At 43.6% G+C, this 23,188-nt stretch overlaps 2 protein-coding genes across 3 annotated transcripts in view; both read right to left on the reverse strand.

The window, feature by feature from the left end:
• cpz (carboxypeptidase Z) overlaps positions 1-9,723 on the reverse strand; it is a 46,057-nt gene extending 36,334 nt beyond the window's left edge. For both annotated transcript variants that reach the window (XM_055645255.1, XM_055645249.1), the window contains exon 1: positions 9,592-9,723. In XM_055645255.1, coding sequence (XP_055501230.1) covers positions 9,592-9,679 — 88 coding nt within the window. In that variant the 5' untranslated portion in view covers positions 9,680-9,723. The remainder of the gene's footprint in view (positions 1-9,591) is intronic.
• A 988-nt stretch (positions 9,724-10,711) lies between these two features.
• On the reverse strand, positions 10,712-22,709 carry LOC129703072 (G-protein coupled receptor 26-like). Its single transcript, XM_055645266.1, has 3 exons — positions 21,706-22,709; positions 20,355-20,468; positions 10,712-10,951 (listed from the first exon to the last, which is right to left on the reverse strand). The coding sequence occupies exons 1-3, from the start codon at positions 22,371-22,373 to the stop codon at positions 10,717-10,719; spliced, it is 1,017 nt and encodes a 338-aa protein (XP_055501241.1). The 5' UTR covers positions 22,374-22,709; the 3' UTR covers positions 10,712-10,716.
• Positions 22,710-23,188: the final 479 nt, after the last annotated feature.

A 23,188-nucleotide genomic window follows, 5' to 3' on the forward strand; every position in this document is an offset into this window, starting at 1 on the left:
CAATTGCACAATTGGCAAAAGGTTGTATTTTCAATGTTCTGGCCATAGCTTTTATTCATATCAAATAGTAAATGATGTTCAAAACTTGGCACTTAAAATCAAAGCTGGTTCATTTTTAATATGGTCTAAATGAACTTAGATCTTGTTTCCTTTTCAGTGGTATTGTCCACTGCAGACACATTGCAGATACCATTGGCAACAGTAGCAAAGGTAACCTCAATTTAAGGCACACCCAGAGAAACAGATGGAAGTGTGCAGGTTGAAAGATAAACAAAGGACTTGACATTAACTGTTTTTTATGTAATCGCAGTGTTTGACCAAGTGAGTCATTAAGGCACAATAGTAAAACTGGTCAATGGACAATAATGGGGAAACCCTTCCAACATTTGGTGTCATAACTTGCACAAAGGAAGCTGACGACACAGTTTTTTTGTTGTATTTCCAACTCCTCAGCAAATGAACCAGCACATAGCTAGACACAGCAAGTCTTTGACTCCAGTCAGGCAAGAGCTGTTAGCTGGAAAATTAGATTCACCCCACCAAAATTCCAGGAAATGACCATCTCTACCAAAGACAAATCTAATCTCACACACTTGGCCATTGACTATACAGTACCTGGTGCTTCACCAATGACTAAAAAATGTACTGGACTAAAAAGAGAAGTAGGCCAACAGCACCTCCCAAACTGGGAGGTCTACTATGAAGAAAGGCAAGAGTAATAAGTGTATGGAAAGAGTGTTACCTGCAGATTCCCCTTCCCGTTGTGCATGATCCTATTTGGTAATTAACCTTTTACACATACTCACTTCCATGAATCTCAGGACATGGGGAGAAGTGTCAACCAATACACATACTGAATATTTATTTGGTTGAATAATGATTCAACCAGTATGATTTATTAATAAATAATTTGACTTCCTTGAAAGCCAGTTCAATTAGTTCAAAAATTCAGATAATATTTTGATGGATGCTTTTGTTCAGAACATTTTCTACATTTATTGTGGGCTATAATATTATTTGGCTTTGCATTTGTCAGTCATGTGATAATGGTCAATATTGCACCATTATTTTCAGGGTCATTATGTTAATGCATTTTTTTTAATTCAACTATTATTTCAAATAACTTCAGTGAAATGTCCCTTTATGACTTAAAATAATCCTGACATCCTGTTCTGAGAGCAAAATATGAATGGTGCAAAAATGACAGTTTAATCCATAAAGAACTTGTAGCGATTGGAAAGGTTGATTTTCTCTGGCACTTAGAAATTGCTGAATTGTTGACCTGTGTCATGCTTATAAATAGCACACCTGACAAGTAGAAGTTGAGTTCCATTAATATTTTATACAGTGTGTAAATGCTGACTTTTTTTGGGAAGTCTTTATTGAGGATGCTTCAACCATCATGGTTTGAAACAAACTTGATGGAATAGCTGACCTTTTCACTTTTGTCTGCTCTCGAACTCTAGGGTAAAAAAAAAATCAAATCAAACAAAAACAAAAAATCAGCAAAACTCTGCAAAGTATTGCCAAGAAATGAGCCAACAGCATGATCCTTTTGAGAGAACTAAGATAAATAAAAAGTTATTACATTGTGAAATATTGAATATAAACATGATCATTAATATGTACACAGCATAAAATACAGCAGGAAAGCTAAGAGATAAACATATTGATTCCAGAATAAATAACACTCTGTTTGCAATCGTGATAATGCAAAAATGCATGGAAAAGCCGAGAAGCGAATTGTCCCTTGCCTTAAAATAATAATCAAAAGTCAAAAGTACATTCTAATCGTATTTATTTTGTGTACGGGTGGTATCCTCACAAAATTGCTCAATGTGAGTCTTGGGGCTGTATTGTGATCGTATATATAATAAGGCCCCAGAGATTGGAACATTAATTAAGTTGGCAAACGTATTAAAGGGAAAGTCATAGAGTACAATGGGAAGGTCTAGAAGATCACAAAAACAGTAGTAGAACCACCCTCAAAATATTTACATACTACAATAGTTGCAAAGTGGCATTCCTGTAAAATAGTTTAAAAGATTCATGAAAATTCATTTCAGTTTGAGTGAGACATTTTGTTCTTGGAGGATTTTAAATGTAGAAAAATATATATTTTTTTGTCCTGGCAGGAAACTTTTTTTTTTTTTGGTCCTGGCAAGAAACATATTTTTGTTATCAATATAAATCACATCAGGCTGAAATGAATGACTAATTGAGCAGACCTACATTATTATTCAAATGACAAATTGGCGGACTATAATTCCCAGTATTTACCTCTAACTGTTTGATATACAACAAAGATCAGTTACCAACAGGTAGCATTATAGATTCATAAGCAAGGAAACAGTGTCTTCGGCTCAACCAATATCCCCCATCTATGCCAATGCCATCTGCCCTCATGTGACCCATATTCATCTAAACTTTTCCTGTCCGTGTACTTTTCCAAATGTCTTTGAAATGTTCTTATTCTACCTGCCTTAACTACTTCCCCTGGCAGCTCATTCCATATACCCACTACCCTCTGTGTAAGATAAGATAAGATAAGATACATTTATTGTCATTTGGACCCCTTGAGGTCCAAACGAAATGCCGTTTCTGCAGCCATACGTACAAACACATAGACCCAAGACACAACATAATTTACATAAACATCCATCACATCGCTGTGATGGAAGGCCAAATAAACTTATCTCTCCACTGCACTCCCCCCCCCCCCGATGCCAGAGTCAAAGTCAAAGCCCCCGGCTGGCGATGGTGATTGTCCCGCGGCCATTAAAGCCACGCCGGGTGGTGCGAGGTCGCACACCGGGTTCTTGATGTTAGAGCCCCCGGCGTGCGCTCGCAGAGTCCCGCGGCCATTCCAAGCCGCGCGGGGCAGTGATGTAGGCCCCGCTCCAGGAGCTCTTCAACCCTGCAACTCGGGCGGGGGAAGTCGCCGTTGCGAGAGCCCTGAAAAGCGGTCTCCCTCCAGGGAGCCGCGGGCTCCCGGTGCCGCCGTCCACAGACCTGTCGTTTGAGCCTCCGACTCTCCGGTCGGGCCGCAGCAGCAGCAGCAGCAGCAGCAGCAGCAGCGCTCCTCCACCGCTCCACCCGCTCCGGACTCGGCCAGCCCCGCGACGGCAACGGTGAGTCGTCGGCACCAGAGTCCCCGGCTTCTTCCTGTTGTAGGCCGCTCCTCCCACCCCACCCCCCACCCCCCCACACACTCACCCCAACAAAAAATAACAAAAACTACATTAAAACACAGACAGAAAAAAATAAAACGCGGACAGACTGCAGAGGCCGCTGCTGGCCAGAGCCGCGCCGCCCACCGGTAAGAGAGTGTCCCCTCAGGTTCCTATTAAAATGTTTCCCTCTTGAACGTATGCCCTTGAGCTCTAGATTCCCCAAACCTAGTAAAGGTTTATGTGCATTCTCCTCCTGATACACATCTGTAAGATCACACCTAAGCCTCCTGTGTTCCAAGGGAGAAGTCCTAGCTTGCTCAATTGCTTCCAAAAGCACACATATTCGAGTGCCAGTAATATCCTCATGTCTTTTCTGCACTTTTTCCAGTTTAATGGCATATTTTCTGCATTAATGGCATCTTTTCTTGACCAAAACTGAACACAATACTCCAATGTGGCATCACCAGCATCTTGTACAACTGCAACATAACATACCAACATCTGTACTCAATTGCCTGACTGAAGGCCAGGAAACTGTGTACTTGCACACTTTGATCCTTCTGCTCTATTAACACTTAACAGAGACCTACCATTCACCATGAAGTCCTGCCCTGGTTTGACTTCCCAATATACCACACCTCGCACTCACCTGAATTAAACTCCATGAGCCATTCCTTGGGCAAGTTGGCCAGCTGATCAAAGTCCAACCTTAGTTCTCGATAATCAACGCCACTGTCTATGATATAATTTCAGTGCACCTATTTTAGCTAGTTTAGCTTCAAGATACAGGCAGGTGTACAACGTAAACTGAATATGATAGAGAGCAGAAATGTTGTAATTGTTTTTTATCATATGTAATTAAAGATGTAATTTTCTTTATTTACCATCAGTATCTTCTATGGTTTTACCACATTATATAATTTAAATAGAAATATATATTTAATTCAGTCATAATCAAATTGGTGGTTTCTGCAAAACAAAATATGATGGCAACTACTTCAGATGGTTGCAAAGAAAAGATTTAAGTGGATGGGGATCTTTCTGATTTCATTATTCTCAGCAAAGCAGCTTAATTTATAGTTCCCTAATGTTATACAGCCATTCAGTCCAATTCACCCATGTTAATATAGATGCTTATCTACACTAATCCCATCTGCATGCTTTTGGCCAAGATACCACTATTCCTATCCAACCAATGTACCTATTTGTTTGAGAAGATTAAAAACATTTAAGATTGTTTTTAATGTGGAAAATACAATTGAAATATTATGGTATTCAGATTTAAAGAATAATGTTCCAGGTATGCACAGGTTTTAGAGATATGGGATTTTCCATTATACAAACCAAGTTCATGCCAGAATATTGAAATCCAATTCATTGTCCACCAAGGCCCATAATCAGATGAATATTTTGGCAATTTGGGCCCAAACTTATAATGATGATACAAACTTCTTATATTCAATGGTAACTGATACTGAAGGGAAAATATATGAAGGAACAGAAACTTTGTACTGAAGGTGATTTGGTTTGTTGTATTGTTTAGGTAACAGAATGTTACATTAGGCCTGGTTACATTAGAGCCCCTTTGTACAAATACAGGAGGTGGAATTTAATTCCTAAAAGCAAGTTTCATTTAAACTTTAAAAAAAACAAAACTGAAAAGTTTCATAATTTTGTTGGAACTACCAATAATTTTTCCTTGATGAGGAAATAAACTAAGGGAAAGGGAAAATGGAGTCCAAAGTATTTATATGTTGTAAGAAATTATAAGAGAAATATATATATATATTTGGATCTTTATATCTCATAAATGTATTCAACGAAGATATTTCAGACTTTTTGAAGAACCAACTTCAAGGTCGACTCCATCAACAGTGGCTTCATATTTTGCTTCCCTTCAAAGGCAACCTTGTACTTTCTCCAATGCTAAAGTTCCCTTCAAGAAGCTCAATTTTCACTTATTTTTCAGCATGACAATGTGTATCTTCATTTCAATCTGAACTCAGTCTAAGACTTCAATAACATCTCATATCTAAGAAAGCCATTTTACCAATTCTTTTGTACTCTTGTATCAATTATAAGCAGAAAGAATCAAATAGGACCCTACTGTACTTTTCTACTATGCTGTTGTTCCATTCATTCCCTTTCAACTATAAAGCCTTGCATCCAATTTATGTTAATTTTATCTCAGATGTGTTGCTTGCTTCTCAAATGTCTTCCTTCCCAACACCTCAAATATTAAAGTTATTCATGTTCAATCATTTTGCCTTTATAATTGGACTGACTTTTATAGCAAGTGACAACTTGTTTTTATTTAACATTTTAACATTGTGCAACAATGTGCACACTGTTTCTGTGCATGAATATTAATCACCGGAATTTTACACTTCCCACATCAAACATTAAAGTGTCAGACTACTTCATAGCAATACAGTTTAGAGGTAAGGAGGAAAGACTGGTATTTCTTACTGCATTTTGTAACTTGAAGGATTCTCCAATTGGCCCCAGAATATCCAAATACAAGAATAAACATGTTGCCTTAAAAGGATACAATGCGGAGAACTATTCTGCACTCTGTATCTTCATCTTTGCTCTCCCTATAGCACTAATTCTTCAATAATCAGGAACAACGGGTGGCGCCGCAAGACGGAAGCCTTGCCAGCAGCTGTTCGTCCTTTCCACTTTTTTGTTGTTTTTAGTAAAAGTGTGTTTAAGTGTGTTGGTGTGGGTGTGGGGGGGGTGGGGGGTAGGGGGGGGGGTTTGGGGGGGTGTTTTCCAGTCACTTTCGGTGGGATGCGACTTTTCTCCAAGTTGCATTTCGCCCTCCCTCGTGGCCTAACAGCTTGGATTGGTGCGGCCTCTCCCGGAGTCAGGCCCAGAGCTTCAGCAGCGGGCTCAGCGCGGACTTTCCATTGCGGAGCCGGGCGATCCCTTGCCAGGGGTTGCCAGAAAAAGTGCTCGGATCGCTGGCCCGCGGACTATAACATCCTGAAGCTGCGGTCTGCGGAGCTTCTAGCCACGGGCGCGGTGTGGACTTTCCATCAAAGAGCCTGGGATCCCTTGCCGGGGATTGCCAGAGAAGAGCTGCGACCGTCAGCCTGCAGCCTGTAACATCATGAAGCCCCGGTCTCTGGTAGGAAGCGGCCAATTCGGGAACTCCAAGCCGCAGAGTGTCCATCCGTCCCAACGTGGGAGTTTCAAGCATCCTGACGAGAGGGCCTGTACATCGGGTCTCCATAGCGATGACTGCAGTGGGTTCATGGTCCCGACCACGGATACAATACAATACAATACAATACCGTTTATTTGTCATTTGAACCTCACATGAAGTTCAAACGAAATTTGGTTTCTGCAGTCATGCAAGAAAAGAACCAAGACATACACCAACACAATTTACACAAACATCCATCACAGTGAATCTCCTCCTCACTGTGATGGAAGGCAAAGTCTTGTCTCTCCCCTGCTCTCCATTCCTCTCCCGAAGTCAAAATCAAAGCCCCCGGCAGGCGCTAGCAAGTCCCACGGCCACTTAAAGCCGCGCCGGGCGATGTCAGGCCCTGCTCCGGGTCCCGATGTCGGAGCCCCCGGCGGGCGCTAGCAAGTCCGCGGCCATTTAAAGCCGCGCCGGGCGATGTAAGGCCCCGCTCCAGGTCACTCTCAACCCCGCATTTCGGGCGGGAGAAATCGCCGTTGCCGTTGCCCGCAAAGCAGTCTCCCACCAAGGACCCATGAGCTCCCGGTGTCACCATCCACCGTAGTCGGGTCGCAGCTGCGCGCCACCGCAGCTCTCCATGCTCCGAAGCTGGCCAGCTCCACGATGGTAGGTCCGCAGCTCCACAGGCTCCGTGACTTGAGCTGTCGTTCCGGTTGGAGGCCGCTCCACGGTGCTAGGCCCCAACGGCAACGGAGACCCGACAGGGAAAAGGTCGGGTCCCCATACAGGGAAGAGATCTAAAAGTTTCCCTCACCCCCCCCCCACACACACATACAGTCAAAAACCCACCACAAACTGTACACTCAACAGGACAATAAAATGAAAAGAGACAGACGGACTGCAGATGCCACTGCGACATCGGTCGCGCCACCAACCCACTCGACCTATGTACAAAGGAGGAGGACTGACAGAAAGATATTGCCTTCCACCATAGTGAAGAATGTTGATTCCACTGTGTTGGATGTTCATGTTATATTCTATTGTGTATTGTACTCTCTTGTTTGTATGGCTGCATGGGAAGTCAAATTCCACTGTACCTCAATTGGTGCATGTGGCAATGAATGTGAACTTGAACTTTAACTTGAACTATACTTGGGTTGGCTTGATTGTAGTTATGTATAGTATTATCTGATTTGAAGATAGACACAAAATGCTGGAATAACTCAGCGGGCCAGGCAGCATCTCTGGAGAGAAGGAATGGGTGAAGTTTTGGGTTGAGGCCTATCTGAAGAAGGGTCTCAACCTGAAACGTCACCCATTCCTTCTCTCCAGAGATGCTGCTTGTCCCGCTGAGTTACTCCAGCGTTTTGTGTCTATCTTCAGTTTAAACCAGCATTTGCAGTTCCTTCCTAAGTATTATCTGATTTGATTGGATAGCATGTAAAACAAAGCTTTGCAATGTATCTCAGAACACTAAACCTAATCCTTTCTATCTTGGGAGCAGAGGAATCAGATTCAGATTCAGATTCAGATTCAGATTCAATTTTAATTGTCATTGTCAGTGTACAGTACAGAGACAACGAAATGCAATACTCCATTGCCATTTAGTACACCCCGGACGTGATGGGACTGCTACATTTCAGTTATTATCACACCTCATCAAAATTAGTTGGCGATCTCAAGTCCAGATTCGTAAATGTGACCTAAAGCTGGCTGAAATGAAGGAGGTACAGGATCGGTTGTAACACTGGATGGTAGAACAATGTAATCTGTCTGTCCGGCATCTGTTCTTGTATAGAGTCTCACATCCGAGCAGTTTACAAGTTATACAATAGGCGCCAGGTGGCAGCAGAGACAAGGCCCGTTTTGAAAAAATAAAACTGGCAAATTAATAAAGGAGACAACTAAAAATAACCTCGTGAACAGTGGATGGAACTTTATGGGGCTGCAGTATTTAGTGATCAAAGCGAGGCAACGCGTTTAATATATTGATTGATGAGGAGAGTGGATTCAAGTGCCTCGGTATGCCATCTGGTCGCTTCGTTTTCTTCCATTTAAAAATCATCCCTCAGCCTTTGAAAAGACGAGGAAACTAGCATCTGCTGGACAATAAAAATGAGTCCGCACGGGACCTTTTGGAAGTATTTATGGTCACCCAGATGAAAACGTGCGCTTGGACTGTGTGCAATTAATTCGAAAATAAGTTCAAATCAAAAGCAATCGAGAAATGATATTCCTCAGAAGATGGATACAACATGCTGGAGTCACTCAGCGGGAGAGGCAGCGGCTCTGGAGAGAAGGAATGGGTAACGTTTCGGTTCGAGACCCTTCTTCTTTCTCAGAAACGTCACCCATTCCTTCTCTCCAGAGACGCTGCCTGTCCCGCTGAGTTACTCCAGCATGTTGTGACTGTCTTCAGTGTAAACCAACATATACAGTTCCTTCCTACACAATGATATTCCTCGGTCTTTAGTAAGGATATAACACAATCAGTTCTGCCGTTCTCAGCAGATTGCCAAGCACTGCTAATTGAATCATGAAGGCACTTTCAAGCCGTTGATGTTCAGCGCAGACTGAAGGAACCTCCATTAGTTCACTAACATCTGCTAGCAGCAACTATGGGGCGCAGTCTTTCTAAAATTCCCTCGGTTGGATTTGGAAAGGCTCCCGCAAGATATGGTTACTGAGTGACCCCGGCTTAGACATTTATCCCGTATTCAGAATTATTAAAAGGTTAAAAACTAAGAGCTCCACATTCTGCTAACGTGATCAGACCACTCACTCACTCACTCACTGCCACATCGCCCTAGTAATATGGGAGGCAAATGCTTTACTCTTTTTGCAACTTGTTTCATTTTGATTTTTGTGCAAACCGCACGAATGTTTTTTTGTTTAAGTTTTCAAACCAATATATCAGATGTGCGCAAAGCTGTGTGATTTGATGGTCGTCCTATAATTTCCCAATAGTTTCCCTGGGAGGGAAGAAGCTGTTCGCCTTCCTTCGTTGTTTTTGAATGATGAGAACAATGATTGCCTGAGATTACACGCCGTGGTTCGGCGGGACAGCATCTAGTTAAACTATCAGAACATGAACCAAAGTTATATAAATACGCCTCGAATATTTTCTATTCAAAAAGACACACACGTTCGGCATTATGACAGTGGTATCGAGGCGCATGGTGGCACGTTTGATGGCTAGTTTTTTACTCCCGGAATGCGGCGCTATATCAGACATGTATATATACAGTCGTTTCTCTTGCTTACCTAGTGCTTGATCGGCGGGCTCGCACCTTGGAGCACAATGTACTATCGTGACAAACAGGACGTGCAGAACAAACGGGACCAGGTTCATTTTTGCTCCGTTTGTCTGCACTGCTCTTTGATAACGCCGATAGACCACAGGCTTCTATAATGTGTACGTACAGCTTTGCGAAATAGGGACCTGAAAGGCAATGTGCATGTTTTATAAGAAATACGGCGGAATATCATGTTACCGTATTGCCACGTGGAAGTCCAATTACAATAGTGAATATTATAAGGGTGGGCGGGGATGCAGTAGATGGGAAGGCTAGTAATTGCAAACATTCGTCTCCTGACCAATGTATAAACACTCCGACCAATGTATAAACAGTCGTATCTGTAGTCGTATTCACGTGACACTATTGAATTGCGGTCAATTACTTTCATCAAACGACACACTCGCGTTTAAATAAAATTCTGTTCGACACAGTGTACTCATGAAAATTTATTGTTGCTTGGATAATCTGTCGTGAAGCTTACATAGAATGTAAACACCATAAACACATTGAGTATTAACTCTACACCTCCACCAAACCCTCACGCACCCATTCATCATTAAATATTGTCTCAAACAACTTTGACTCTACATTTGCGGACGCGTTTCAACCCAAGTGTTTGGTGGAGTTGCCCTGATCTATGACAAATATATATATATTTTTTTGTAGTTTTAGTTATAAACAGGAGGAACACGGTTTTACCCTTTGGCACAGGACCTGGACAGTTAATGAACATTTTCTCCTGCAGTAAATTTATTAATCCCGTAACAGCTCGATTGAAAGCTTTTTAATGGTTTAAGTGATACAGTGCAAACAGATAATTTCAATTCACAACTCCCCTTCTCAATGTACAAATACTCAAAGCTTGATAATAATTTGCACAAAACTGCGAAAATACAAATATTTACGGAAAAAGACAGAGATTTCACCATATTACATTCTTTCATAAAATATTTACCATAAAAAGACGCTTGCCTTTGGCTCTTTTAATTTTCCCCGTAACACTGGAATGATCAAAAAGTGCATGTAGTCTCCGTGTGGCCAAATTTCACTTACACTGGGTGAAAGGGTCACTACACAGCTGAGATGGCTCTCAGCTTCTCTGCAGGCAGTAGTCGTTCTCGGTATCCAGAGAACTGTTGTGTCCGGAGGACGGGTACAAATCTCTTTTGAATGTCCGGTTGACAATGTTGACCAGAGCCTTCTTGTACTGTTGGCGAAGCAGCGAGTAGACGAAGGGGTCGGCAGCTGCTTTGCAGTAGGCGAGGCACTTACTCACAACTCCCCAGTGATAGTTCATAGACACGAAGGACAATAGCTCTAACAACCTGGGGGGTGGGGGGGGGGGGGGGGGGGGGGGGGGGGGGGGCAAAATGGTACACGTTTTATTAGTATTTTGGACGCTCTGTCATTTACTTGCAGTTCAAAACAGAAACAGGTCATTGTGATGGAAACAAAGAACTGCAGATGCTGGTTAATACACAAGAACGCAAAGTGCCACAGTTGCTCAGCGGGTCAGGCAGCATGTCTGGAGAACATGTTCTGACCCGCTCGAGTTACTCCGGCAATTTTGGTCATTATGATGCCGTATTCTCATCGCGTAAACATTGCCACAAAGTATCAGCCCGTTCGGCCCACATTAAACGCTCCACACAAATTGCCACCCATTCTACTCTTTATCAGCCTCTCACTATGTATTTTTCGGCTGAAGGACCGAGTAGCGTTTTCAATTCTGTCTGGTATGCACAAGCACGCTAGAGATAAATGCATTCAATGTGTTGAATAGTTTCCACATGATTTGACCCGATGCATCATAAAGGGCTAACGCAATGCTAGATGATTAGAATGAACAAAAGCAGGAACATAATGCTGAGGCTCTAAAAAGGTGCTGGTCAGACCGCATTTGGAGTACAGTGAGCAGTTTTGGGTCCCATAATCTGGAGAAGGTCCAGAGGAAGTTTACCAGAATTAACCTAGGAATGGGTATGTTAACATATGATGGCATTGGGTCTCTAGTTTAGTTTAGTTTAGTTTAGTTTAGTTTAGTTTAGTTTAGAGATACAGCGCGGAGTCCGCGCCGACCAGCGATTCCCGCACATTAACGCTACCCTACACACACTAGGGACTATACACATAAGGATATCGACCCGATACGTCACCCATCCCTTCTCTCCAGAGATGCTGCCTTTTTGTGTCTACCTTCGATTTAAACAAGCATCAGCAGTTCTTTCCTAGACAGGGACAACTTACACTTACCAAGAGCCTGTACGTTCTTTGGAGTGTGGAACCGAACTGAAGATCTTGGAGAAAACCGACGCGGTCACGGGGAGGAGGTACAAACTCCGTGCAGACAGCACCCGCAGTCGGGATCTACCGCTGCGCCACCTTGGCCGCCCATGAATGGTCGGGTAGTGAATCTCTACTCGCTGTAGTTTAGAAGGACCTCATTAAAACTTGCCGAGTAGTAAAAGGCCCAGAGAGAGTGGATTTGCAGAGAATGTATCCACTTGTGGGAGGTCATCTGAGAATTAAAGGACGTTCCTTTAGGAAGGATACAAGGAGGCATTTCTTTAGTCAGAGGGTGGTGAATCTGTGGAATTCATTGCCACAGAAGGCTGTGGAGGCCGTCAATCGATATATGTAAGGCATAGATAGATTCTTGGTTCGTACAAGGTACACAAAAATGCTGGAGAAACTCAGCGGGTGCAGCAGCATCTATGAAGCGAAGGAAATAGGCAACGTTTCGGGCAGAAACCCTTCTTCAGACTCCCTCCAACTCTTGGTTAGTACAGCTGTCAGAGGTTATGGGGAGAGGACAGGAGAACGGGGTTATGACGGAGAGGTTGATCAACCATAATTGAATGGCGGAGTAGACTCGACGGGCCGAATAGCCTAATTCTGTTCCTATCACATTTGCTTGCTAATTCGTAGCTGAATTGTTCTTGCTTTGAGATGAGATGCACCACTTCCGCCTCTCTTCGTGTGCATCAGTTAAGTCTACCTTGTTCTGCTCTGAAACAAACTATCTGGTTTTCTACTACGCGGCCTCCAGCAACTTTTTCCAGCTGTTTCATACTATTCACTTTACAAAGGCAAGGCTTGGTTCGTGCCCACAGACCGTGGAGTTGCAACCTTGAGCACATGGCCTACATAAATATCAACACGAACCATTGTTATAATATTTGCATATGTTTCTCTCATCCCAAATACCAACCCAGCCCTCGATAGCAACAAGTTTTGTTTTAAATGGAATAAATCTGTTTTTAATACTGGGGATGGGGGAGGGTCATTTTTCCTATTTCAGTACCCCTAGTTAAGGCTAGGAAGAGTTTGAGAGTGAAGTGAATTCATTGGTGAAGAGAATAATGAGCTACCCTCCCTAATAATCTGCAAAAAGCGTGTCAAGATATATATAGAATCATAGAAAATAGTTGCAGGAGTAGGCCATTCGATCCTTCGAGCCAGCACCATTATTCAATATGATCATGGATGTTCCTGCTTTCTCCCCCATATCCCTTGATTCCGTTTTCCCTAAGCGCTAAATATAACTCTCCCTTGAAAACAAAGAGGCCTCCACTGCCTTCTGTGGCAGATAATTCCACTGATTCACAACTCTCTGGGTGAAACAGTTTTTCCTCATCTCAGTTCTAAATGATCTATCCGTTATTCTTAAATTGTGACCCGTGGTTCTGGACTCCCCCAACATTGGGAACATTTTTGCCTATGTCTAGCCTGTCCAATCCCTTAAAATTTTAATATGGTTCTACAAAATCCCCTCTCATCCTAAATTCCATTGAATATAAGCCCAGTCGATCCATTCTTTCATCATGTGTCAGTCCAGCCATTACGGGAATGAACCTGGTGAACCTACGCTGCAGTCCATCAATAGCAATAATGTCCTTCCTCAAATTAGGAGACCAAAACTGCAAACAATATTCCAGATGTGGCCTCACCAGGGCCCTGTACGACTGCAGTAGGACCACCTTGCTCCTATACTCAAATCCTCTTGTTATGAAGGCCAACATGCCATTTACTTTCTTCACTGCCTGCTGTACCTGCATGCTTGCTTTCAGTGACTGATGTACTGTGACACCAAGGTATTGTTGCACCTCCCTGTTTCCTAATCTGACACAATTCAGATCATAATCTGCCTTCTTGTTCTTGCCACCAGTGAATAACCTCACATTTATCCACTTTATACTGCATTTGCCATGCATCTGCCCACTCGCCCAACCATTCCAAGTCACCCTGCAGCCTCATCGCATCATCCTCACAGCTCACACTACCACCCAGCTTTGTGTCAACTTGGAGATGTTACATGTAATTCCTTCGTCTAAATCGTTAATTTATATTTTCAATAACTGGGGTCCCAGCACTGAGCCTCGACGCACATTACTAGTCACTGTTTGTCATTCTGAAAAGGACCTGTTAATTCCTACTCTTTGCTTCCTGTCTGCCAGTTCTATATCAAGCAAAAATGGCATTGTCCTATCTGGGACACATGACAATAAACTCCCTTGACTTGACGTGACTTGTATCCTGCTAACCAGTTCTCTATCCATGTGTATAATATCCATTTCACACCAATAGCAGTCAAATTTATATTCTAGTTCACGCCCATCTGATCGCGGCGAAGTTATGAAGTTTCACCAGATGAACGCCGTTATAACCGTAGGTTATAACTATAGGTATATTACAAGTAGCCTTTATGACTAAAGAGAATATTTTCTCTGCGTTCAGGATTTAAGAAAAAAATATGGACCGGTAAGTTCCGTGGGACAACTGGAGAGTTAACTGAATTTCTCCTGCCGTGGAACATTAGCCAGAACAAAGCATGTGAACCACAAAGTACATGGATAGTTCAGATAAAATGTCAAGGATATTTTGCTTTGGTTTAAAAAAAACGGGCGGAAACCCCTCCCACCTCATCCCGTTTCCAATACACCCTCCACTGCTTTCAATTGAATTAGCCGCCATTGAGAGTTCCCAGTTAAATCACACATCTATGAGCCTGCGAGGTGTTTCCGGAGTTTCTTTTTACGTGGATGTCCCCCATTACCAAAATATCTAACTTATTAAGAATCTAACATGTGTGCTGTAAATGGCTTCATATATGTTCATGTTTACGTCAAACTTCCATTTGCAATGAATATAATGCATTTTTGAAAGATGCCCGTTTTCAACCGCGTGCAGATTGGCTAAGGTAAGGAGTACTTCAAAAATAAGCGTGCGTGGTGGATACATTGAGCTGATTGAAGATTATGGTCGCATTTCTAATTTGCAATATACAATTGCGTTGGAGCGGAAACCTGAAAAAAGCGTTTCATTCACAAAATGTATTATTTTTTCAAGTACAAGTTGTATTTGGTTTCGGCCCGAAACTTTGCCTTTTTCCTTCGCTCCATAGATGCTGCTGCACCCGCTGAGTTTCTCCAGCTTTTTTGTGTACCTTCGATTTTCCAGCATCTGCAGTTCCTTCTTAAACACTTTGCCCATGAGTGTTGCCTGGCCTGCTGTGCATTCCCATTATTTTCTGATTTTATGTTACGCTGTTCTGCCTGTACAGTCAGAAAATCCCCCCACTATGTGTCTCATCTAAAGCAATATATGAAAAACAATGCATTTAAAGAGGTAGAGAGGCAGAAATGATTTAGGATAGGATTTTAAAGGTAAAGCCCTGCCAACTGAAAGATTGATGTCACAGTGCTGCCGGTTCACACAGAGGATAGTTGGGAAACTTAATAGAGCTGCCAGAGGAATAATATTGGAAGGAACTGCAGACGCTGCAGATTTAAACCGAGGATAGACACAACAAGTTGGAGTAACTCAACGGGACAGGCTGCATCTCTCGAGAGAGGGAATGTGCGTGGTTTCCGGATCCAAAACGTCACCCATTCCTTCTCTCCAGAGATGCTGCCTTTCCCGCTGAGTTACTGCAGCTTTTTGTGCCAGAGGAAGTTGAGGCAGGTACAATAACAACTTTGCAAATATATTTGGACAAGTGCAATGATAGGTAAGGTTTAGAGGAATATAGGCCGAACGAGGGCAAATTGGACACTGTCTCAATGACTTGCCTTCCCGCTATGAAAGTTGATATGATGTTGTTCTGAGGCTTCCTTCTAGTTCTAGTCTGTGAGATTGTACCGGAGGTACCACATTGCCAGCGTCCTTGTGTGACCATGACAATCAGCTAAGCATTCACACCGCTTCACTCTGTTAGACGCACGATCTTTCAAAAACGGTGGATCCCCGAATTCCTACCTATCCTACTCATCCCAAACTATTCCCTCTGCTCAAATTCAATCTGCCATCTCACTTTTCAAATCTATCTGCTTTAATCATTGAATAGCTCGGGTTACAGAGGTTATGGGGGAAAGGCAGGAGATATCTATTTCTCACTCCTATCTGATCTAGGAGGGAGAGACAGATCTGCCATGATTGAATGACGGAGTAGACTTGGTGGGCCGAGTGGCCTAATTCTGCTCATATCACTTAGGATCAATCATGAGCAAAACGCAAAGTGCAGGAGGAAAACAATGACTCGGGAAGCATTTTCTTCCAGGAATGCTGCCTGGTTGACTCAGCTCCTGGTTGACTCAGCTCCTCCCAGTACTTTACATTTTGATACTGTGATTATTGCTGCTCCTGCCAAACCTCGCTCCTGCTCGCTATTTCAGGGTAGGTACATAATGAAAACTGGTGAGGCCAAAGAACTGTTGTTTTCCTTTACTCCCTAAGCGTGGTCAACCTGGTGAGGTGGAGCTCTAGGTACCACGGGATAATAATAGTGTCCCCCTGAGTACTTCCATTACACATTTTTTTGACTGAAATTTAACGATGATCAGGAAATTCGTTCCCGAATCACAGTGAGATTCTCATTTGTTTATCAAATCGGTGGAGCTGTGCAGAGTGGAGAACCTGAACACTTGAGCAAGGCACAAATTTGATGGAATAACTTGGCGGGTCAGGTAGCATCCGCGTAGGGAGTGGACAGACGACGTAATATTCCGTGTCCATTCCCTCCCTAGATGATACCTGTCCAGCTAAGTTCCACCAGCACTTTGCTTTGCTCAAGATTCCAGCATTGTAATTCCTTTTGTCTCCAAATCTGAACTCTTAGCAGGCCATTAGGGAGTAGGACGAGCGAGGACCAGAGTCTGGTTCTCTACTAATCAGCATTCTGACAGGGTGGGAAATGATTTGTTGGTAATATCAATTTCTAAGTCTTAGCATTGAATTCATGGGTTTGCCATCCAAGCCTTGCCATTTCATTGTCCCAATTATTTCAAATGATTTCAATCAGGGGGGAATGGTATTTGCCATTTAAAACTGGAGGGCTCATGTGCCGACACATTTCCTTCTGTACCAAAAAACTTTAAGCGCCTAGATTAAGTCCGTCTTAAGCAAACTGATCTCCCGGTGTCCCAGCACTTCAATCTCCCCTCTCATTCCCAATCTGACCTTTCTGTCCTGGGCCCGCTCCATTGTCAGAGTGAGGCCCAGCAAACATTAGAGGAACAGCACCTCATATTGGAGAAGTCAACGTATGAACGTTGACTTCTCCAATGTCAGACAGCCCTTGCTCTCTCTCTCTCTCTCTCTCTCTCTCTCTCTCTCTCTCTCTCTCTCTCTCTATCCCCTCCCCTTCCCAGTTCTCCCACTAGTCCCAATGTCTACGCCTACTGTCTTCTTTTGCCGTACCCCCTCCCCTGACATCAGTCTGAAGAAGGGTCTCGACCCAAAAGTTACTTCTTCCTTCTCTCCAGAGATGCTGCCTCACCCGCTGAGTTTCTCCAGCATTTTGTATCTACCTTAGATAAAAACGGATCCTTTTAATGAGCTTTGCATTGAGAATACTTCCAAATATTCTATTTAGTTGAAATAGACTAGTATTTGCAGGCCAGAAATGACTGCCTAAGAATATAACTTCCAGTAGCTTCATTGTTAAAATGGGTTTTGCGACTGGAAACTCGTGTTACAGTTACACCTTCGTTTTTTCACTGTTACGATCCTTCCACAAATCCACAAACGAATTGTGCTCAACAGTAACGCAGAGGAGCATGATCACCTTAGTGATCCCCGCACATTAGTTTTAGTTTTAGAGATACCTGTACCGACCAGCGATCCCCGCACATTAACACAAGCAGGGACAATTTACACACATACCAAGTATACAAACCCAGGCCAAATTAACCTTCAAGGAGTGTTGGAGGAATGCGAAGATCTCGGAGAAAACCCACGCAGGTCACGGGGAGAACGCACAAACTCCATACAGACAGTACCAGTGGTCAGGATCGAACCCAGGTCCCTGGTGCTGCAAGCGTTGTAAGGCAGCAACTCTACCGCTGCGCCACCGTGCCGCTCATATTATAGATTCGACTCTCGCAAGTTGGCAGAAGTCAAATAACCAACCCGAGATGTGTCTTAATTTTTGTAGCGAAATGGTAAGATATTCACCTGTGAAATTGCGTTAGAAATAACGTTGAATATTTTTTTTAGGATTTGGAACACTTTCAAAACAGGGGATGTGATTAGGAAGGAGCGGTTTCTATAAATGGATACAGAACAGGTGACCCAAGAGCTTGAGAAGTTTGCTCCAAGCGTCCAGTCTACCACCTTCCCCGACGTTTACTTGACCAAAACACAAAGTGCTGGAGGAACTCATCTGAGGTAGACAAAAAAATGCTGGAGAAACTCAGCGAGTTAGGCAGCATCAATGGAGAGAAGGAATAGGCGACGTTCGGGTCGGGACCCTTCTTCAGACTCCAGCATTTTACTTGAGCAAAACACAAACTGCTGGAGGAACTCATCTAAGGTAGACAAAAAATGCTGGAGAAATTCATCTGGTCGGGCAGCATCTGTGGATGTAATGGACAGGCGACATTTCGGGTTCTGACCTTTCTCAATTCCCGACCTGTCCATTCACCCCACTGATGCTGCCTAACCCACTGAGTTCTTCCAGCACGTTATGTTATGCTCAAGATTCCAGCATCTGCAAATCCCTGTGTCCCCAACGCTGACTAGTTATTTTAAGCGCGGGTCTGCTTATTTTTTACTGGACTGGCATATCAGTTTTGTTTATCAGTTGAGTGTTTACTGTGTGTGTATGTGTGTGTGTGTGTGTGTGTGAGACGGGTGCGGGCGTGATGTTAACAGGACTGTGGTGGATCAAAATACATGACGAAGCACATCAATAAATAGCTCGGCCTTTTCCGTTAGGATGTCATCACTAAGTCTATAGGATATGATGGTCCACGATGCGATGTGGAGTAGACCTGCGTAAAATGCCGCCGCGTTCAATGTTTCTCGGTTCTGGGAGCACCCCAATTGCACATTCATTTTCATTGCACTACCATTTTGCGGAGAATTTTCCAACGCATTTCCCCCCGTTTAGGAGATGGCAGGAGATGCCTATGATGTGAATCTGCTGTCCCTTTCCCGACAACCGTTTCATTTTAATGTGGGACAAAATTCGAATTTGTCTATTTGCACCCGTATGGAAAATATATGGAGAATCCATCGTGTTTTACACGGGACTTCAATGGGTAGACTGTAAAGGAAGGAAACCAGGTTTGGCGAGTTATACTTTTTAGTTTTTGGAGATATAGCCTGGTAACAGGCCCTTCGGCCCACCAGGATCCGCACATACCAGCGATCCCCGCACATTAACACTATCCCACACACATGCCAATTAACCTCCAAACCTGCCATTAACCTGTAACAGGTTATATGTTAATGTACGTCTTTAGACTGTGAGTGGAAACCGAAGATCTCGGAGAATGTACAAACTCCGGACAGACAGCACCCGCAGTCGGGGTCGAACCCGGGTCTCTTGGACTGCAAACGCTGTAATTAGGTAGCAACTCTAGCGCTGCGCCACCGTGCCGCCCTTAGTTGCTAACATAGACCAGCACGAGAACAGGCCCTTCGGCCAACTATGTCTGTATCAAACATGATGCCAAATTAAACTAATATCATTTAACCCATGTAGGAAGGAGATGCAACAAGCGATTGATGAGGCAGTCTGCCAGGATTTATAGTCCAAACATCCCCTTGGACAGCACCGAAGGCAGAAAAATCACCCACATAATTTAAAAAAAAAAGACACAAAGTGCCGGAGTAACTCAGCGAGTCCGGCAGAATCTCTGGGGAACATGGATAGGCGACGTTAAGGGTTCGGACCCTTCTTCAGATTCCTTGTCTTCAAATTCAAATGCTAATGCAATGTTTCACCATTGCATTACAGTGGCGTGGTAAATATGAAGGGTGCCGCCTTCAGATTAATGTGTGGGAGGATGGGGCACAATTGACGCGTGGTTAACATTCAGAGATAATGACTGACTAACTCACACCCGAGACTCAATGACACGAATCTTGCGACCAGATGTGAAATCATATTGCACTTAAACCGCATGCACGTTAATATGGGGGGGGGGGGGGGGGGGGGGGGGGCATGTGGAAATGTCAGGCAATCCTAAATTTGAGCAACAGCTGTGGTTACTGCTTTGTGACCGCGTTCTTTCAGTGGAAGGTCTTCTAGTATCACACTTAGCAATGCAAACTCCAATGCAAACTAAGAGTATTTATATAAAACACCACTATCCTCTGATTTTATTTTAACATTGTTAATCGGCGGTATTATTGCACCTTCGTCCACTTATTGAGATACAAATGAAGCCCAACTTGAATACTATTGAAACCGACAGAAGCTGAATGTTTGGGGTACTTTACCTGGTAATAACATAAGGACCAAAGCAGACAATAAACGATCCTATAAAAATGCTGATCTTCTTGGTTGCACGCTGTCTTCTGGTCTTTTGCTCTGCGATGCAACGCTGTTTCACACTGAAATGAGAAATCCGACACTTAATTCCATGGCATAGCCATGGTAGTATGTCTGACCAACTTATCAGCCAGGAACACAATTACTGAGTGAAAATCACTGAAACATGTTATCTAAGAGGATAGATGGAAGTATTCTGAATAAAACGGAAGCGTCTGAGGTGAAACTTAATTAAGCTGCATAAAATTTTGGAGGGATTGAAAGAAACGTGAAGGGCCAAGAAACAGGGAGCATATATTTAACATATCTGATAAAATTATTGAATGTCTGGTGAGTTTTTTTTGTGTACAGCGCACCGACTAAACTCACTGTTTGAAACATAATTTTCACCATCATAAAAATATGTCTGGATGTCTACTTGAAGATAAGTGACGTGGAAGACTATTGTAGATTGCTGGGGAAATGGATGGTGTAGGTGTTCTTCGTCACCTGTACGGACATGATGGACCGAGTGGCCTGCCTTCGGCATAAAACACGGAACAGTACAGTACATTAACATATCTTTCAGCCACGTTATCTGTGCCATACATGAAACCAAGTTAAACGAATCTCCTCTACCTGCATGTTATCCACATCCATCCCCTGCCTGTAATATCCATGTGCCTATTTAATAACATTTTAAATGGCCCTATCGCATCTGCTTCCACTACCCGCCCCCCCACCCCGTCAAACGTTTAACTACTTAATTTATTCAATAATAATGTAACACAAAAAAATTTAAGAAACGTAAATAGTTTAATTCAACTTTTCACCCCCAATGCATTAATGTAATATGTCAGTGATTTTGTTTAAAAGGGTCAGTTTGGAAGGTAAAACTGCCCATGAAACAACTTGATAACTGTCCGTAACCTTTCACTTTGTTCCACTTTTCTAAGCAGAACTTATGATCTTCGAAGCTAAACTTTATGAAAACACCATGCGAGTGAAATAAACCAATGCACTGGCTGTAACCCGCAGATATTACAAGTCTATGGCATTAATTCCATACAACGTAGTGCTGTACAGCACAACAGCATGCCCTTCGGCCCACAATGTCTGTGCCGAGTATGATGCTAGCATGAACTAATCTCACCAGCCTGCACATGATCCACATGCTTCCATTCCTTGCATATCCATGTACCTATCCCAAACTGTTCTCAGTAGCATTTATAACATGTATTGGCAATGTGTGCCATTTCATAGGACAGTGACATGACTTACAGTTAAACCAGTTGCAGCGAACTTAAAACATGACTTTACCTGGGGTGGATATCTACCAGTAAAACCAAAGTCTGCATGGTGATAATGTCTATTCGTTTGCAATGAGAACGGGCAACCTTCAAAACCTTCAGGTATGTAAAGCACAGTATAACAAGCGAGAGCATGAAGCTGGTGGAGTGAAAGACGACGGTGAATATTGTGAACTGTCTTCTCGCCGTCTCTTCTTGTAGGTGCAAAGTGCATGATGCGTAAATGTTATTGAAACCGAACCAGGTGAAAAACATTGCGACGGCGGGGAAAGAGAGAGAATGAAGCCAAGTGTAGCTCATCATCAACACGGCGTCCTTGTGTCTCATCTTGCTGACATAACTTAAGGGGAACACCACGGCGATCCACTTGTCTATACTTAACGCTGCCATGCTCAGCATAGTGTTCGTGGCGAGAAAGGTTTCCAAAAATCCAACGGTTTGGCAGATGCAATCGCCAAATGGCTGTTGCTTTTTGACGACTCCCAGCACAGTCGCTGGCATGTTCACAACCGTGATGAGCAGGTTGCAGAAAGACAAGTTAACTATAAATATGCCCGGCACCTGCTTGCGGATGTCGGAACTGTAGACGAAGCATATTAACACCAACAAGTTGGAGAGCAAGGACACCATCAGCACCACCGCGATGAACAGCACCAGAAGTACTTCTGCCAAGTCCATCTCTCAAAGAGTAGATTTATAACAATAGGTCAGAGCCCATCCTTTTCCCTGGCGAAAGATTCCGTGGAAACATCAGCTCTGGCGGTGATAATCTACCTTGCTGCCTTTTTCTCTTCTTCCCAGCGATCCGGAGTCCGAGAAAGCTTAACCCAAAGCGGAGCTGTCCAAAGACCCGGAGCCGACTCGGAGAGGGGAATTGGAAGTTGAAGAGTTGCTGGAATAAAGCGGCGTCCACCTCACTCACCCACTGAGCACCGGAGCTGTCGGCTTCCTTGAATAATGGCTCCGGCACTGCGGGACCGAACAGCCTCCCCTTCTGCACTAGCACCCCCACCTCCTCCCAAACCCCTGCCGTCAGCGGCGCTCAACCAAGCCCGACGGGCAACGCCGGATCTCTCTCTGAAATAGACACCGTTTGTCACCTCCTCAGCACCAGCTCCATCCAACAACAGCGGCCGAGTCATGCGCACAGCCAACCTCGGCAGAAATACATGAACACACTCTACGGCATGATAGAGGGATAAAGGAGGCAGTGGGCGAGTGCTTGTGGACACCTCTCCGACTTGTGGAGGCAGTGATCTGGAAACCCAGGCGTCGGTTCTGCTTTACCTACTCGTTGTTTAACATCCTTGCCATCTATAACGATCCACACCTGTCGAATTTGCAAATGGTTTACATCCTCAAAGCAGTTCGGGTTTCAGCCCGGGACTGCGAGGCGAGTTCATCAGACAGAGCGCTGTTCAACACAAGCCGAGTTGAGGCTGGCAGCCTGCTCTAAAAGTTATAAACACCCACAATGGATAGCAGAGTAAAAG

Source organism: Leucoraja erinacea, chromosome 1 (genome assembly GCF_028641065.1).
Source record: "Leucoraja erinacea ecotype New England chromosome 1, Leri_hhj_1, whole genome shotgun sequence".
Lineage (NCBI taxonomy): Eukaryota > Metazoa > Chordata > Chondrichthyes > Rajiformes > Rajidae > Leucoraja > Leucoraja erinaceus.